General features: G+C 38.2%; 1 protein-coding gene across 1 annotated transcript in view; it reads right to left on the minus strand.

Moving 5' to 3' along the window:
• Positions 1-276: 276 nt before the first annotated feature.
• RAD54B (RAD54 homolog B) overlaps positions 277-17,494 on the minus strand; it is a 23,657-nt gene continuing 6,439 nt past the window's right edge. The window contains exons 4-12 of the mRNA XM_010174509.1: positions 16,688-16,913; positions 10,950-11,157; positions 10,276-10,415; positions 8,643-8,933; positions 7,733-7,908; positions 5,626-5,887; positions 4,245-4,311; positions 3,727-3,927; positions 277-671 (exon numbers count right to left, since the gene is read on the minus strand). Of these exons, the coding sequence (XP_010172811.1) occupies positions 445-671; positions 3,727-3,927; positions 4,245-4,311; positions 5,626-5,887; positions 7,733-7,908; positions 8,643-8,933; positions 10,276-10,415; positions 10,950-11,157; positions 16,688-16,913 (1,798 nt within the window). The 3' untranslated portion in view covers positions 277-444. The remainder of the gene's footprint in view (positions 672-3,726; positions 3,928-4,244; positions 4,312-5,625; positions 5,888-7,732; positions 7,909-8,642; positions 8,934-10,275; positions 10,416-10,949; positions 11,158-16,687; positions 16,914-17,494) is intronic.

Below are 17,494 nucleotides of genomic sequence, written 5' to 3' on the forward strand. Positions count from 1 at the left end.
AAAACAAAAACCCAACCAGAGTCTTGTTAACAGCTTATATATATATATGCTGTATATAGCATGTATATGGCATTGCCTAATGCTATAAAATTTGGCTGAAGAGTTGCCAGCTTTACAAGCAATAAATCATTACAATCAAACTGAAACTATAAACCAAAGTAGACACACATAGGAATGTACATTAAAAAAACTTACTAATTTTTATATCAAAGGAACAGAAGACTGGAAATCTAAGTTAGTTTTAAAAATCTGTATTACAATTATAGCAAGAATGATTAACTTACTCATAACTGTAACTTTGTATAAACACCAGGAATCACATTTACTCAGAAATCTCATCAGAAATACACAAAACAGAACTTGGCATGAAGAACAGAAGGTAACTGCACATCAGTTGTTTACTATTGCTGTGAGGAGGAAGATGCAAGTGGTAGGGAAAGACACTTAATTTTCATTGGGTGGTGCAGTTGGACTGGTTACATTCTGGAAAATGAAAGAAACATTCTCTTTTACCCTTTCAAGGAAAGGATCAGCTAGAGTCTGATTTTGCCCAGAGAAATGTTTCCATTGCATCAACTGTGACATGGAGAGTGGTTTCTTTGAATTAAGCTTCCCATGGTTTTGTCCAAGCTGGCAACTTCTAGCCACAGAAGGCTTTTCTGAGGAAGGATCTGAAAAAATGATGCAGTAGACTAATCAGAGGAAACTAAGACAGAAAATTTCAGGCTGAATCAATAAGCCAGTCAGTGATAACAAATGAGAGAAAATAGAACAGCATATATAATCCTTGTATGTCAATGAAAACCAAGGCTGTCTCTTGTTCATTGATTGAGTTTATCAAAATCACCATATGCTAACAGAAAGACAAATCCTTTTACAAATGAATGGGAAAGAAAATCTTATCTGACAATTTCCTTTCTTCCTAATTCTGTGACATTTGGGCTGCTCCCATTCTTTAAGTAAATATGAATCTAGAAGTATGTTGTGGCAAAATTCAAGCTAGCTTCAATTTCCTCCCAGAGAAGTCATTCCAACCAGCTAAGAATAGTTTGAATAGATATTTCATTGACTCAGCACAGTGGAGCTGGATCTCTAGTGTACTCTGTGCATCCAGATTATGACAAATCGTTCAATATACACAATATTGTATACTGTACATCACAGTAAGGAAAAGACTAATCTCTGTGAAGCACAAAGAGAGGAATTCACTTTGGACAAAGGATTCTAAAGCCCCAAACATCACTGCAGGGTATGTCATACATTGATGGCTTCGTGATTCATCCAATGCATGTGATAAATTAAGAAATCAGTTTGGGTGGAAAAAAATAGCATCGCTGCTGTTACTGGTTTAAAACCTGTTGTCAGATATTTTCATAGCGGTGTTACATGCTCCTTAGGAAGGAGCAGTGATATGAGGAGCATGACAACTCAGAGTATTCCTGAGTTTTTTAAACTTATGTAGAGCTTGTAAAGACTCACATAGGCAAGATTTTCCTTTTAACTGACACATGATGCACATTTGCACTAGACTTGAAACAGACTTTACTAGCCAGAAGGAAATTTAGAAGAGATGCACTTCTGAAGTCCTTACAGATTCTGCGTTCCTAACTCTATAAATTAAACTATGATCAGGTAAAACAATAGGCTTACAGCTTTGTAGCTGATCTGAAAGCCAGTAGAATGGCAAGCAACCCATCTGCAAGATGCATACACAGTTAATTGCTTCAAGACTCCTGTGGTTTCCTGAAGATAGCCCCAGTATGAATGGACAACAGAAGCGTGGTCACAAATATCCAATCTCATTGGTATATCTAATGAAGATCATTATAAAAGCTCACACATTGTGAAGCTTGTATTGTTTGGCTCCTTTTTGGTTCATCTTTTGAATCATACTTGCTAGAAATGGAGGAGACAAATCAGTGAATGTTCTTGGCCTTTTCTGTGTGCCAGCATCTGAATCAGGAATCTGGTTGCCCGATGAAGTAATTTGACAGCTTCTTGTTCTTAGGAAAGGCAAAGAGACCAACTAGTGGTAGCTGCATCCTGGGGTATCCCTTTTGGGTAGAATGAGATGAGAAAGGAACACAACTCTAGCCTACTACCTGGAGGCATGCAAAACATCAAGCAAAGTGGTCTCCTTGGGTCTGTATTATTTAATTTCTTGCTCATGTCTGTTGAGAACACACACTCTTGTAGACATTTCCTTGATTCTTTTTATTGTCATATCTGTATGCATTCAGAAGATATCAATATTGGTAACTGATTATCACATCTGTGAATACTGTATATGGATAATGTATATGTGTGTCCTGGTGGATAGCAGGCTGGCCGTGAGCCAGCAGTGTGCCCTTGGGGCCAGGAAGGCCAACAGTATCCGAGGTGCATTAAAAAGAGTGTGGCCAGTGGGCCGAGAGAGGTTCTCCTCCCCCTCTACTCTGCCCTGGTGAGGCTGCATCTGGAGTACTGTGTCCAGTTCTGGGCTCCTTAGTTCAAGAAAGACAGGGATCTTCTAGAGAGAGTCCAGCGGAGGCCACAAAGACAATTAGGGGCCTGGAGCATCTGCCTTACGAGGAGAGGCTGAGAGAGCCTGGAGAAGAGAAGACTGAGAGGGGATGTTTTCAATGTCTATAAATAACTGAAATGTGGGGGCCAAATGGATGGGGCCGGGCTCTTTTCAGTGGTGGCTGATGACAGGACAAAGGGCAATGGGCAAAACCTGGAACACCGAAAGTTCCATACAAACTTAAGGAAAAACTTCTTTACAGTGAGGGTGACGGAGCCCTGGGACAGGCTGCCCAGAGAGGTTGTGGAGTCTCCTTCTCTGGAGAGGTTCAAAACCCGCCTGGGTTGTAGGGAACCTGCTTTGGCAGGGGGGTTGGACTAGATGATCTCCTGAGGTCCCTTCCAACCCCTACCATTCTGTGATTCTGTGATAATTCACGCCTAAAGGAAAGGAACATACTGGGGCAAATAGACACTTTTTCCTTTAGAAAATTATGAGCTATGAAAACTAAAATGGGTGGGATGTAAACATAACTTCTGATTTTTTAAATTATCTTTTTGTAATCCTGCTGCTGACTTAAACCTACACACCTGTATGAAGCAAGGTTTTAAAACAATTTTGATATGCCAAAAGAAAAAGAGAGACAGGTTCCTGTGGAGAGGGTAGATGTGAATATTTGCAACTTGGGTTTACACCTGCCACAGGATCTCCCAGCATTTCTCAAAAACCTACTTTAATCATTCGGCATCAGCTACAGCTAATAACTGTGAAATGAAGGGATGTATTCAGAGATTTGTCATATCATTATAGAGATCTTCATCTGGTACTGGCTGGTATACCTGTTCTCAGATAAACAGCTTTTGAACTAACCCTTACCAGCTACTCATTACCACCCTTGAATATTTAGAAAAAAAACACCACATAATGTCATTTGGTTGTAACAAATCACTAGTTGAGCTGGCCATAGCTAACTCAAGGAATGAAAAGGCATGATATACAAATTGGCTGTCACTGCAAGGAATGAGTCTTTCCTCCTCTTCATCTTGTGAAGGGCTCCAATGGATTAGAAAAATCAGCCAGTATCTGGAAGATCCTATAACAAACATCATTACTTCAATCCTATTTTACTGAGCATCAGAGTTTTCTCCAGTGATAGAACACAGATTAAGAATGAATGTATTTCCTCAGCCATGGCCAGAGATAATGAAGAAGAAGAAACTCACTTTGATGGTCTTTCTTTCCCATACAGTCGCACTCAAGCAAGTCATGGGTAACACAGTTGGAATCTTCATGGAGTGTAAAGAGATTTCTAAGCTCCTCAATGGAAAAATGGATGTGTTCAGATGTCTTGGAAAGGTCTACAACTGCCCCAGAAAGGTCTTGTTTGCTGATCTGTCTTTGATAAATCTTTTCTTCTATTGAGCCTGTATTGGAAAAAAAATAAAATTAAAAAAAAAGATACTCTGGGATAATTTTTGACCAGTACTTGTCAAGAAGCCAAATCAATGTCTTGATAACAGTATTAATAGGAATCTCTAAACCATTATTTTCAGCTGTTCAAGCAAAAGCAAAGCAAAGCAAAGGCCAATGAAACAATGTGATGTCTCTATTTTAACTGAATTCAGAAAAAAAAATATTTTAAAAGAACAAACTATTTCCAAAAACACTCCCTCCCTTTCTTTTATGGACAAAATTTCAATAGCTGTCTCACTCTAGGGTATGTTTGAGCACCATCTCTGACCTGTGGTTAGCAATCTGTAGATATATACAGTGTGTTTCTGACCATCTCTCCACACTCTGGCCATTGCCTGAAGAAAGCAAAGAGACAAAGAGCATTAACAGCCTACAATACAATAGTAATTCAACTAAAACTTGTAGCCTCCACTGATCAAATTAGCAGTTCTGCTAGCTCAAAAAGGTGTTGTCCAAAGAAAGAATTACTCAATAACTGTCTTTGTTTTTAGAAAAGTCTTCTGGTATTAACTATAAATAATTTTGAAAACATAATTTATTTTCTGCCGTTCATGCTCCCCTTTCTTTCTGTGTAGTACAGTGGGAAGGCAAGGGTTTAATCTCTTTCCTGACAGAAATCCCCTCTTTGTATTTGTTTTCCAAGTACCAGCAGCTGTTTAATATTTCAGAATACTTGTCATTCTCCACCATCTCCAAATGGTTTTTGCCATTAGCTTTAAAAATGGCATTCCAATTTACTTTAAAACTGTAAAATTAGTGTTTCATGCACCCTTTAATTCTAAAACAAACAAAATGTAACCCAGTACTGTTACACACTTTTTGTCAAAACTGTACGGGTTTTGGGCACAACATGGCTTGTGGTCTTTGGAAACCTGTGGCAATTTTGACTGATTTAGCAACTGTGTTTCAAGCAGAAAGACAAGTGACCACATGATGGTACTAATTCACACTTGGAACAGGAGCAGGGCCAAGAATCAGAGCTTATTTCAGGTATTAAGCACACAGTATTACTCTAAAATAAGTTTCTTATTACATTTATTAAAATATTTTTTAAATTGTTATTGTTAAGGACTATTTTAACTGAACACTCTTATGACAACTAAATAATCCCTTGAGGCCAACAGTGCCATAACAAGAATAGCACAGCACTGGCTTTGTCGTCTTTCATTGCCACATGATTTTCTCATTCTCTTTAATTCTGATCAGAACCTCTCCCTTTTTCACAGGTACTGCAAATCAACAGCAACACTTGCTATGCAGTCTAATCATAATTTTATTTTCTTTTTAGAAACACAGCAACTTTCCAGTTTAAAAGAGGTTAGGAGACAAAGGGGATAGAGGACTTACTCCTCCAAAGAAAACAGAATTTACTCTTCATTTTTTACTGCAAGGGGGCTTCCAATGATACCAATATATAGAATATGACAGAGAAATGTTTCTTCTTGTTGGAGGAAAACCATATCCTCCAACAAGAAGAAGATTATATCTTCTTCTTCTTGGAGGAAACAGTTATCCTCCAACAACATACTTGTCCAGATGCAATGTGATAATTGGGTAGCAATAAGATATATAAAGCCAGGCATTTCAAAGTCAATCAAGAACTCCTTTGATGCCCCTCCCAAACCACATGTACACAGTTGTTATCAGACCTGAATATCTGTAGCTGGATTCCAGTCGATATCATACAGGATCAAATGAGATGCGCCAACCAGATTCAGTCCTACTCCGCCAGCCTTTGAACTCAGCAAAAAGATAAAAGCTGGACTGAATTTACTATTAAAAGTATCAACAATCTGTTGCCTCTGGGAGACAGGAGTATGTCCATCAAGTCTAGTGTAAGAGTATCCATAATGTTTGCATGTTTCTTGTAATATGTTTAATGTCTGAGTGTAATTGGATACCAGTACGACTCTGTCAAACAATAAAACAAAGTTATCTTATCATCCTAGACCTTGGCAAAGTTAAAGTCCAATAACGAATACTGCAGACATTTAAGAAAATGAAATCACAAGTGAAGCAAAAATTACACATCAACCCGAGGTTACTCATATTTCCTAAGAAATAAAACGTTTCTTATTAAATTGAAACACATACTAGATTTGGATGCATTATACCTACTGTCAAGTATTGAAATGATAAATAATTAATGTCCTTTGCAACAGAATTTGGTTTAAAGCACATATTGCAGGAATCCACAACCAGCCACAGGGATAGATTTTTTTTTTTTTTTTAAAATTCTATTTACACAAAATAGCTGTTGTTAAGGCAGCATTTGCAAAGGGTGTTGTAGCAGTTAATAAATAATATATATGTCTCTACTTACAGAAAAAGCTACTATGAACTTCTATAGACAACCTCAGAAAATTCTAATAAACAAAATCATGAAAGTCAAATTGGAAAACAGTAAGCCTTTCCTACTTTTTATGACTGAAAAGAACTGGGATGAAGGATGGTGAAAGACATCACAAACAACATAATTTGGATTTTTTTTTTTTAATTGACTCTACAATCAAACCACATCCAAGACTTGTTTATAAAGACTTTGCAAGACTGATTTTTTTGTCAATCAACCCCAAATCCACATCTTTGTTTTTACCCCAAAACAGAATATAAGCTTTATAAGAGGACTGGAATTTAGTCTGTATATAGCAATATAGCAAAAACTATTTAGTACTAATATGAGCACAGAAACCAAAGAAAAAGAAACATGATCAGCACTGAGAGCAACAAAAATTCCAAAGATGTAAAATAATGTTGCAACACCAGCTGTAACTCAGCAGTTCCTATAGCACCGACACAGGGAAAGGGGCTTTTTCCTGATATCTCTGTTTCTTTGGACCTACAAGAAGTAAAGCCAGTACATTTAGGTATTTAGCTGTCACTGGTTTCAATAGATGTTAGGCATATAAACTCCAATGACAGGCTCAGCTTTCTGACTTGTAAAGAGAGAGCATCAGGAAGAAATTAATTCCATTGCATCAGTGCCAAAAGGTCTGCTGTTGGCAGACCCACTACTGAATTACAGCATGTCCTATTTAAGCATCAATTTAAATACAAATTAAAAGCTAAATATTTTTTGAACAGCTGGGCTTTAAGGCATGAGTACATAAAAAAGTTATCATGGGACACAAGGTCTTGTGAGATTTCCATGAATCAGCAACTGCACAGTAACTAACCATGTGCATCCTATTACCCCATGATAAAGAGAGGTTTTCCTACATGTCAGTGGCATTTACCACAGGGGAAATAAGCAGTTGCTCTGCAAGTTCATCTGTTGAGACTGGTTCCCCTGAACAGAAAAGGCAGCAAGCACTGAGCAGTTAAACATGATTAAAGAGGAAAGAACTTATAATCTAGTAATTAAAAACACTTTACCGCAATTTAAAGTATTTAATATCTGAATACATCTCCTCAAGGAGACACAAGCATTGTAAAGTTTTTGCAAGTAAAGATAATATGTCATAGTACAGGGGCTGTAGCAAACTCTATCTTACTTTCTGGAACTCAGTATGAAAAATACAAGTATTTTTATCTTGAAAAAATATGAAAAGCAATTTTGAAAATGTCAGTGGTAAATCCTGTTTTAGTAATTTGCCAAGGAAGAGCCAGGAGTTCTATGTATAAAAATGCTTGGCACTTCTGCAAACAGTTACAATGCCTTCATTTCTAATATAGCATCCCCATGCACTGGAAAAGCAAAACAATATCCAGCAGGTCACTCCCATTATCTCTCTTTTATCTTTATTTCACACTTGCCTTTCGGAAGAGTTGAGCTCATGGATTGCTGCTAACAACTTCACCAGCACCTGTAATTTTCCTGAATCAGTTTCAGAGAAAGTGTCCAAAGTATAATCTTGTGGAAAGACATCTATTAGACCTTCGTAGAGACTGGACTCATCATGTTCATCAGACACAGGATCACAGCTTTTTTCCTGTTAAAAAAAAAAAAAAAAAAAAAAGATTCAAGTCCCATATCCCCTCTAACATTTTTGGGATTTTGTTTTTAACTTTTCCTATATTTTTATTATTAAGACAAAAGGAAACACCAAAAGCTGCCACAAAGTACTGTATCATGCCAGCACAACTACTTCCAGCATTGGATTGAAAGCACAGTTTGAAAATACTGATAACATTTATTTTGGTTTACACTCTCTAGTGTAAGATGTTGTTTGCAGCTGAGTGGAAAGTTGAAACACTTCAAACTGAAAAACATGTTTTACTTCCACCTCTCTACTTAAACAACCACACAGATGTACACCCACAGAAAAGCTGTATCTAAAAGATGGGGGAAAATATCAATACTCTGCTTATTCTTCACATGATACCTTATTGTGGAACTCCCCGATCATTGACTTTTTTTCAGAAGATGCTGTCATTAAAATTCACTTATGCAACTGGAAATTAAAAAACACTAACAAGTAAAATCAGTAAAAAAGCACAAGAAAATACCATAAGGCAAGAGGAAGCTGGTGAGATACCTTCCCTGAGTACATTCAGACTTCCTAACATTTATGTTTTTGAAAGCAAATCTCCTAAAGCAAGTTGTATGTGAGAAGGGTATGGAAATGACCTTAAGTAACATGCACATTGACCACAACATAGTTCTAGTGACCTGTACCTGCTGAAATGACCAATTGCAAACACACCCCCCCAGGTAAATAGATACCTTTATAGCTTTAAACAGAAGACATGGGTGATTGCAAAGTTTTTTCAAAGCTCCTATACATATTAGGTGAGGACTGTTTTCTAGCCTGCCTTGTAGACAGGACCTAATAACTTGAGAATTAAGCAGTTTTCGATATAATTCAAGTTGCAGTCCTGTTGGTCGGCAGAAGATTATGCTCTCCTCTTTGGGGGGCAGAAACTTGTTTATAACCTCCTGCGTTCTCCTAAGAATAAAGAGTCCAGTGAGGCGTGTGAGTTCTGCTGCTCTTTTTTCTCCTAATTCCTTTTCCTCCTAAAAGAACAAAGCACAAAATTAATTCTAATCTTGCATTTCATCACAATAATTTTCTGTATGATTTTAATTAGATTTAATCTGTATGATTTTAATTATTTGATATCATAGAATCATAGAATCATAGAATGGTTTAGGTTGGAAGGGACCTTAAAGATCATCTAGTTCCACCCCCCCTGCCATGAGCAGGGACACCTTACACTAGATCAGGTTACTCAAAGCCTCATCCACCCTGGTCTTAAACACTTCCAGGGAGGGGGCATCTACAACCTCTTTGGGCAACCTGTTCCAGTGTCTCACCACCCTCACACTAAAGAACTTCTTCCTAATATCTAATCTAAACCTACCCTCTTTCAGTTTAAAGCCATTCCCCCTAGTTCTGTCATTAACTGCCCTAACGAAAAGTCCCTCCCCAGCTTTCTTATAGGCCCCCTTCAGGTATTGGAAGGCCGCTATAAGATCTCCCCGGAGCCTTCTCTTCTCCAGGCTGAACAGCCCCAGCTCTTTCAGCCTGTCTTCATAGGAGAGGTGTTCCAGCCCTCGAATCATCCTCGTGGCCCTCTTCTGGACCTGTTCTAACAGATCCAGGTCTCTCTTGTGTTGGGGGCTCCAGAACTGGATGCAGTACTCCAGGTGGGGCCTTACAAGAGCTGAGTAGAGGGGGAGAATCACCTCCCTCGACCTGCTGGCCACACTTCTCTTGATGCAGCCCAGGATACGGTTGGCCTTCTGGGCTGCAAGTGCACATTGTCGGCTCATGTTGAGTTTCTCGTCAACCACCACTCCCAAGTCCTTCTCTTCAGAGCTGGGATATGTATGATACCACTTCCTGACATATATATGTATGATACCACTTCCTGACATAGTACCATAACGATCAATTCTTCTCCAATTAGGAGCACTGCATTAGCTTAATTCTAGGTCTGGTTTCTACAGTCTTAAACAAAGGAAGGTAATGTCCCAGAAGATACCCAAGGCTCAAATTATACTCCAGAATTTCTTGATTGATGCAATAAAATCATGCAGATTTTGCAGTTCTGTGGAGAAACTAAGAATGAATAAAGTACTGTCATATGGCAATGCGCATGGTATTTCTGGGAATGCAAGGTGTTAGAAAAGCAATTTTTGCCTGATAATTAAAAGGCAGTTGAAATGCCGTGATCTCAACATGCATGTGTTCCGTCAGCTCCCTTTGGAGAACAACTGATTTTATTTCAAACAGGAAGGTGAAAAGCTTTTCCTACTATTAGTCCTGAGCTTTATTTTATTCCATAGAAAGCAAATTTCAAAGTGCTGTCTATGGATTTTTTTTCTATAACCACATTTTGTTTTCATAATATACCTTTGTTGATGAAGGTTCTCTAGACCTGACAATTGGTTCCTCATATATCTTCCTATACGTGGATAAAGAACCAAGTATTCCTGGATTCACAAACTCTATTAATGCATAAAATTCTTGCAAGTCATTTTGGATTGGAGTTCCTGGAAAGAAAAAAAAATAATTCAGTATTTGGTAACCTTTTATTGAAAATTATAGGAGTACAATCATTGAATGCAGGGCTTAATGTTGAGAATGCATCCTGAAAACAGATGTTTTGTTTCAATGTAAATTACTCAGAGTACTGAATTAATTTAGAACTTTTTAATAAACTAGTGTCCCCCTAACTAAACAGACTGCATATCTAGTAGTTTTGACAAAGGAATTTTAAAAGTCAAGTTATAAATCAATTTTATTAAATAGCTACAAAGAAAAACAATGAGTGTACGTAAACAGTGTCCTGATTCCCTTACAGAAGTTCCCAGGCTCCTAACCCATCCCTGAAGCTAGACAAATTTTGCATTTATTTAAAATAAATTTGAAATAATCTGTTTTTACAAGACCTTAGATTTTTGCATTTAATACCCACTGCTAAACTTTATACTGTGCTCCTGCCATACTTTACAATAGCTTTTTCCTTTACCACAACCTACTACTATTAGCATGGTTAAATATTAAAAGTGGCTATAGATACCAACCAGTAAGGATAATTCTCCTCTCACAAGACAGACTAGTGAGGGCTGTAGTTGTCTTAATGGAGCTATTTTTCAGACGATGTCCTTCATCACAGATTAGGAGGTTAAATTCTATAGCCTGAATTTGATCCAAAGATCGCAGTAGCATCTCATAACTGATTATCAAAACTGAATAAAGTGGAGAACCAATGAATTCTTCTACTTTATGGTCCTGCAGGTATAAAGGAAAATATATCATACAACTATTTCTTTGGAGATCATTTATCATATTCCTTAAACATCCAGTATCTACAGAAATTTTTTCTAGCATGAACAAGACATTTGCTATCTCCTTCATGAGTTTGGATTATTTACTCTTTCCTAATTTGCAAAGGAAATATGAGATCTGATACAGCAATTTAGAGTTCTACCACCTCATTAAAAGAAAATTTATTATTCTTTTAGGCCTTCAAATCCTCTGAGACACATTACCGTGAAGGTGAAAAGCACAGGCTCCCTGTAACAGCCTCCCAGTCCTGGCATTTAGGTAAGCTTCAAATGAATAATTAAAGCCAAGATAATGAAGAGGCATAAGTAGCTGCCTGTACATTCACTTTGGGATTTCAAGCTACAGGGTAGAGTAACGTAGTCCAGTAGGAAGTTATCACATTCCACCAACCTAAAATTCCTCTTGTAGTTTTAAATTTAATATGGTATTAACTTTGTCACAAGCCCTTAACAATGATAGGTTGGCCAAGAGGTAAGGACAGCCTGGGACTTAGAAAATAGAGCCCAAAACTAGCCCCTGGAAACATGCCTGTCTATTGGTGAATAAATGCAATTGATTTCTAAACCCTGTATTAGTGGTCAGAAAACGGCTGTGAGCCCCTTCACCCTTATATATCCTTCAAATCCTTTTCCTTCAACAGTCATCAAGACATTTGCTGAACTCCTAAACTCCAGAACTAAGTCTATTTGTTTATTACCAAATGTGATGATAAGGAAAACCAACAAGAGCTGCCCATATGATAGCACTTGAATCTGAACAGAATATGACTTGCACAGTTCTAGACCTTAGAGACAAAAGCAGCTTTAAAAAGAGACACACTAAATTAGAAAGTCACTGTAATGTGATGGGGACCTTCTTCCAAAAAAGTTTCCTAGAAATAGTACATTTCTGTACAGACTTGTGAATGTACTAGGATTGCTTACTTGTCTTGCAAAAACATGGAAAAATCTACTGTTGGCTCATCCCTTACCTTCCCGCTTAGCTCCAGACACTAGTTCCCTGCACGTTCCTTCCTATTTCCTAATGGTGTTCACTACCTAAGCAGGCTATGGGCCCAGCTGACAAGCTGAAGGACCTCTTTAAGTGTGAAAGCAAATCAAGCTAGACCCTCAAAAGGTATTTTTATTTCCAAATAAGATCAGTTACCAAACACAGACAACTAAGTCTGGAGCCAGATGGTGTAATACACTGTAAGAGCAGCACCACTTAATTATCACAACTTTTACAGCCTCCTAGCAGGTGATTCAGATCAATCTATGGGTCGAATCTGGCACATTAATCTCACAAAGTACCTTGTGGTAGATCACTCCCCACATGGTGCTCGCAAAGAGGCCCAGCACGCGTCGGAGGAAGCAAGGAGTAGAGAGGAGCAGGCAAGAAGGGCATGCACTGATTTACCCAGGTGTTTGGACAGGCTCCAAGCATTCCTGTTGCTTCCAGTACCATAGTTAACTGCTAGTTTTCTGGCCAATATTTTTACTGCCAGTTCCAAAATAGAAGCAGAAAATTTCCCAACACAGGAGAAGAAACACAGAGGAGCCCCATAGGCAACATGTTGTTCCTGCCCAGTATTCAGGCTCCACGCTGCAGCCCTGAAGACAGACGTAATGCCTCTCTGTCCTTCTCTTGGGATGGCCAAGTATTAGAAGATGCCCAGAGTTCAGAAATCATTTTGTTTTCCTACACTTTCTGGGTGTGAGCTAAAACTAGGGAAAGTGGTGGGGGCACTGCAGAACTGCCTCCAACGTCCCTCCCCTGATAAATCATCAACTCTTCTAGACCCCTTAAAAAAAAGCTTGACACATTAAAAGCCCTCTGCAGCCAAATATAATATATTCATTGCTGTATATAATAAGAGCAGTGGGTGACAGACTGAAAATTAAAATAAATTCACAAGCTAATTTCAGGTAATTAATTTATCCTCTTAACTGGCTGCAAGATATGTATGTATTATAGCCTCCATTTTCACAATTACCCAAAGTGACTTGACAGGTTTAAGTGAGTTGCCCAGAGCTACATACGGAGAAACTGTCAATCAGCATTAGAGCTCCATAATGTCCCAGACTTACTCTTTGAACAGACCCTTCTTTGCACTAGTCCAAATCCAATATAGCCAGTGAAGTGTAAATTAAAAAACGCTGAATCATGAAGCAATGTAAAACTTGAATTAATTAATTCTCCAGATATTTTGATTTAAAAACCAAACCAAATAACCCCAGTAGAAGTGATACTCTGCAAACAGATAAAGGAGTTATTCTCTCAATCTCGTTTCAATGCTGACAACATGGATTAATGAGACCTAAATGCAACCCTTGTGGGAACACCTTCATTTTAAAAGTAATGTCCTCTACATGACATTTGCATTTTAACAGAAGTAAACAGTAATCACATTTTAAAAGCAGATAATATCCTGTTTTTTTGAAGAGTCTGTTGCTGAAGGGTTAGGATCAGTTTGCGGTGTTTCAGTGTGAAAGTGAGAAAAACATGTCTAACACATTTTAAAAAGTCTGCCAGTTCCTTGAATGTATTCCTTATAGGCAAGAACAGAAAAAAACCTTTGAGACAAGCTCTTCCTTTTAAGTTATACTGGAGAAATAACAGTATGATAATTGCTGTTTTTCCAGAGAAGACAGACAGTAAATTATTTTGGAATATCTCATTATACCCCAGGCAAGTCATATTGTGTCTTCCTTTTGCATGACAATATATTCCTTGCTATTTGGGAACACAATCTCAAAAGCTGCCGAGTGTCCTCAATCCAAATAGATCCAATGAGATGAGTAAGAATAATAAAGTTATTTAAATTAGAAGAAAATGAAAGCTACTGTCATTTTGGGTCATAGTAACTGTCAGCAAATTCAGGTTCTCTCCTCCCAATATTATTCATAAAAACTGCAAGAAAATGTTCAATTATTTCTACTACTTTTTCAGGAAAAAATGTTGCCATATTATATTTTACCTTGTATCCACTTCTTTTAGAAACTTCCGTATTTTGCATCCTAACCTATATTACATTACAGTTCCTGACAAGTCAGTTTGTTTCATTTCCACATCTTGAAACAGGTCACTAAGAAAAGCAAATGATGCAAAGAGTGCCTATTACATGTGGATTTTCCCCAGTGGAAGATGAGTAGGTTCAGTAATTTCAAGAGTTTGACAATAATGAGTGTAACTCAAAGAAATAATTCTTGTTAAAAAATTTTGTATGCTCTAGAAAAGAGTTTAAAACCAGTTTGAAAACTTTAATTTCATCTGAATCATAGAATCATAGAATGGTCTGGGCTGGAAGGGACCTCAAATATCGTCGAGTTCCAACCCCCTGCCATCAGCAGGGACACCTTCCACTAGATCAGGTTGCTCAAAGCCTCATCCAACCTGGCCTTCAACACTTCCAGGGAGGAGCAGCCACAGCTTCTCTGGTCAACCTGGGCCAGTGTCTCAATACACTCACACCAAAGAATTTCTTCCTCACATCTTATCTCCATCTCCCCTCTTCCAGTTTCAAGCCATTTCCCCTTGTTCTGTCATTAACTGCCCTTATGAAATGTTAAGTTAAGCCCCCCTCCCCAGCTTTCTTGTAGCCCCTTCAGGCACTGGAAGGCCGCTATAAGATCTCCCTGGAGCCTTCTCTTCTCCAGGCTGAACAGCCCCAACTCTCTCAGCCTGTCTTCATAGGAGAGGTGCTCCAGCCCTCAGATCATCCTCGTGGCCTCCTCTGGACTCGTTCTAACTGGTCCATGTCTCTCTTGTGTTGAGGGCTCCAGAACTGGACACAGTACTCCAGGTGGGGTCTCACCAGAGCAGAGTAGAGGGGCAGAATCACCTCCCTCGACCTGCTGGACACGCTTCTCTTGATGCATCCCAGGATGTGGTTGGCCTTCTGGGCTGAAAGCGCACATTGCTGGCTCATGTTCAGCTTCTCGTCTACCACCACTCCCAAGTCCTTCTCTTTGGAGCTGAAATATTCACTCTTCCACACAGACAATAAGGATAATGCAAGAAACTAAAAGCAAATCTGGTTGATGTAAGAATCAGGTCATTTTTAGAATGAAGTACTATTTGTTTCTTCAATCTACTTGTATGGAACTATAAGACTAAATAATAAATTTGGGAAATAAATACCTTTACCTTTTTTGCAAGAACCAGTGCAGTTACTATAAGTTTTCCATTTCCTCCCACTGTCACAATTCAAACATATAGGAGCAAGGAAAAAGTAGGGGTACAGCAGATTGCTGAATGTACTTATAGAAACCACAGTTTGCTAAACAACCTCTCTTTCCTTTCTGCTATGAATGCCTACTCCACACGGACAAGGGGACCAGAAGCCTTAAGAAAAGAAATACTGGATAGTAAATTATAAAAACCAGAGCTCAAATCTAAAAGCTTCAGAAGTGTTAACGCAGGGCTAAGCAAGTCTGCGGTTCACAGCTTCACAAATGCTGGTCTTGAGGTGAGCCAACCCTTTGAGTGAGATACTGAGCCACACTCAATGGGAAAATTTACATGGCAAGAAAGTCACACTGCACAACCATAGCAAGATGTGGCCCTCCTCCAGAGAAAGCCCTCAGTCAGTGCTGCTACAGCCTCACTTCTTGAACTCCCTGGACTTTTACTTTGCCAGGTGCTTTCCTGCCTGATGTGGTCAATAAAAGTCTCTGAAGCACCGAGTCTGTGCTAGAACTTTTACACTTTGCATCAAGGTCACAGAGAGTTTTGTGTTTCAAAAACAAAGGCAAGTCCCTAAAGGTATACCAAGGAGATTAAAAGACGAGATACTTCCTCAGCACATGTGAATCATCCGGGCCCTACAGGAACTACCTAGCAGCGGGAACAGCTTTGCTACAGGAGGGACAGGGATCAGCATCGTCCCGCTTCTTTATTATTGTACTTGTCTGCATTCTTCTAGATATGTAATAGTCACATTATTGAACACTGACACTCCAAGCCTAGAGACTTTACATCATCCCTACAGAAACCTAATTCTTGACAGTTACAGTAAAGGGAATAATCTTCTGAAGTAACCTGAAAACAGACAGCTGAAACAATGAGGAAAAGGTTTTCTGTACAGAACAAAAGCAAGTACCACAGAGTAAAAGTCAGTCAAGGTAGATGCTCTGGTACATAAAGCAGGGAAAGTGTGCACTTTGATAGACAACAGAAAGCTCTTCCTTAAACCAAAGAGGCACATGGAGGAGCATGTCACCTTTTACATCTTCACAGGTAAAGCCTGAGGAAAGATAAGACAGACATATGCTACATAGGCAGGTGAGCTTGAGTTATGATCTGGTTACTGAGAGCTAAATGCGCATATGGACAAATACCTGAAGGAGAAATAAAGTATTACAAATAAACATTAATAGAGAATTATTAGCTTTGGTCATTGTTTGGAGGAAAAAAAAAATAATAAAAAAAAGCAGAAGTCCTATATTCTGAACCAAATATGACCTAATCCCCTTTTCTAAATAAATCTTACCTTATCAACTGTAAAGACTTTGATCCTTTCACTTCCCAACCATTTCTGAAATTCTTTCTTCCAGTTTGTTACTAGACTCCCAGGGGTGACAATTAGTGCTCGCTTTAGTACAGGTTTGCATCCATAGACCCCTTGGCGCAGGAGAGTCCAGACAAGTGCAATGCATTGCAGTGTTTTTCCTAAGCCCATTTCATCAGCAAGAATAGCTCCAAATCTGCCACTAACTCTGTAAGATATAATCAGGTGGTGGTAATATTTTAAAAGACATATCTATTATTACTTACAACTGGTTTAGGGAATTGCTTCTTGCAGTTGTTTTCTGAAGTATAAAGAACCTATTTATACTTATTATGTGTTCCTGTAGATGTTCTTTCAGTTATACCAGAAGACTTTAGAGTGAAATTCTTAGTTTTCTAGATTAATTAATTAGTTCTCCAAAACCAAATAGTTTAAATCTGCTGTTAAATTATTCAAATTGAAAGAATTGAAATTTAAGAATTAAAATTATTATGTAATATTTTTAAAACTTATATATACCTTAAGAAATCTACAACTTGATAAAACATTTTTTAAAATAGTACCATGTTTTTTTCAACAGGTTGGTATAACAGTTTCTTTATTCTAAATGCTTGAATTATAAATTATATGAATAATTATTAATTATATGAATTATAAATCCCAGAAAGCAGTGTTCTGTAGCATGGGTTAGATTGTATCCATGTTTACAAGACTTGGTATTTGCAGTAGAACTGAGAGGCCTTTTGGTGCACTAGCTTCTCATCACATCTGGCAAAGTCACAGCAGGAA

This window comes from Antrostomus carolinensis, unplaced genomic scaffold, assembly GCF_000700745.2.
Source record: "Antrostomus carolinensis isolate BGI_N321 unplaced genomic scaffold, ASM70074v2 scaffold22378, whole genome shotgun sequence".
Lineage (NCBI taxonomy): Eukaryota > Metazoa > Chordata > Aves > Caprimulgiformes > Caprimulgidae > Antrostomus > Antrostomus carolinensis.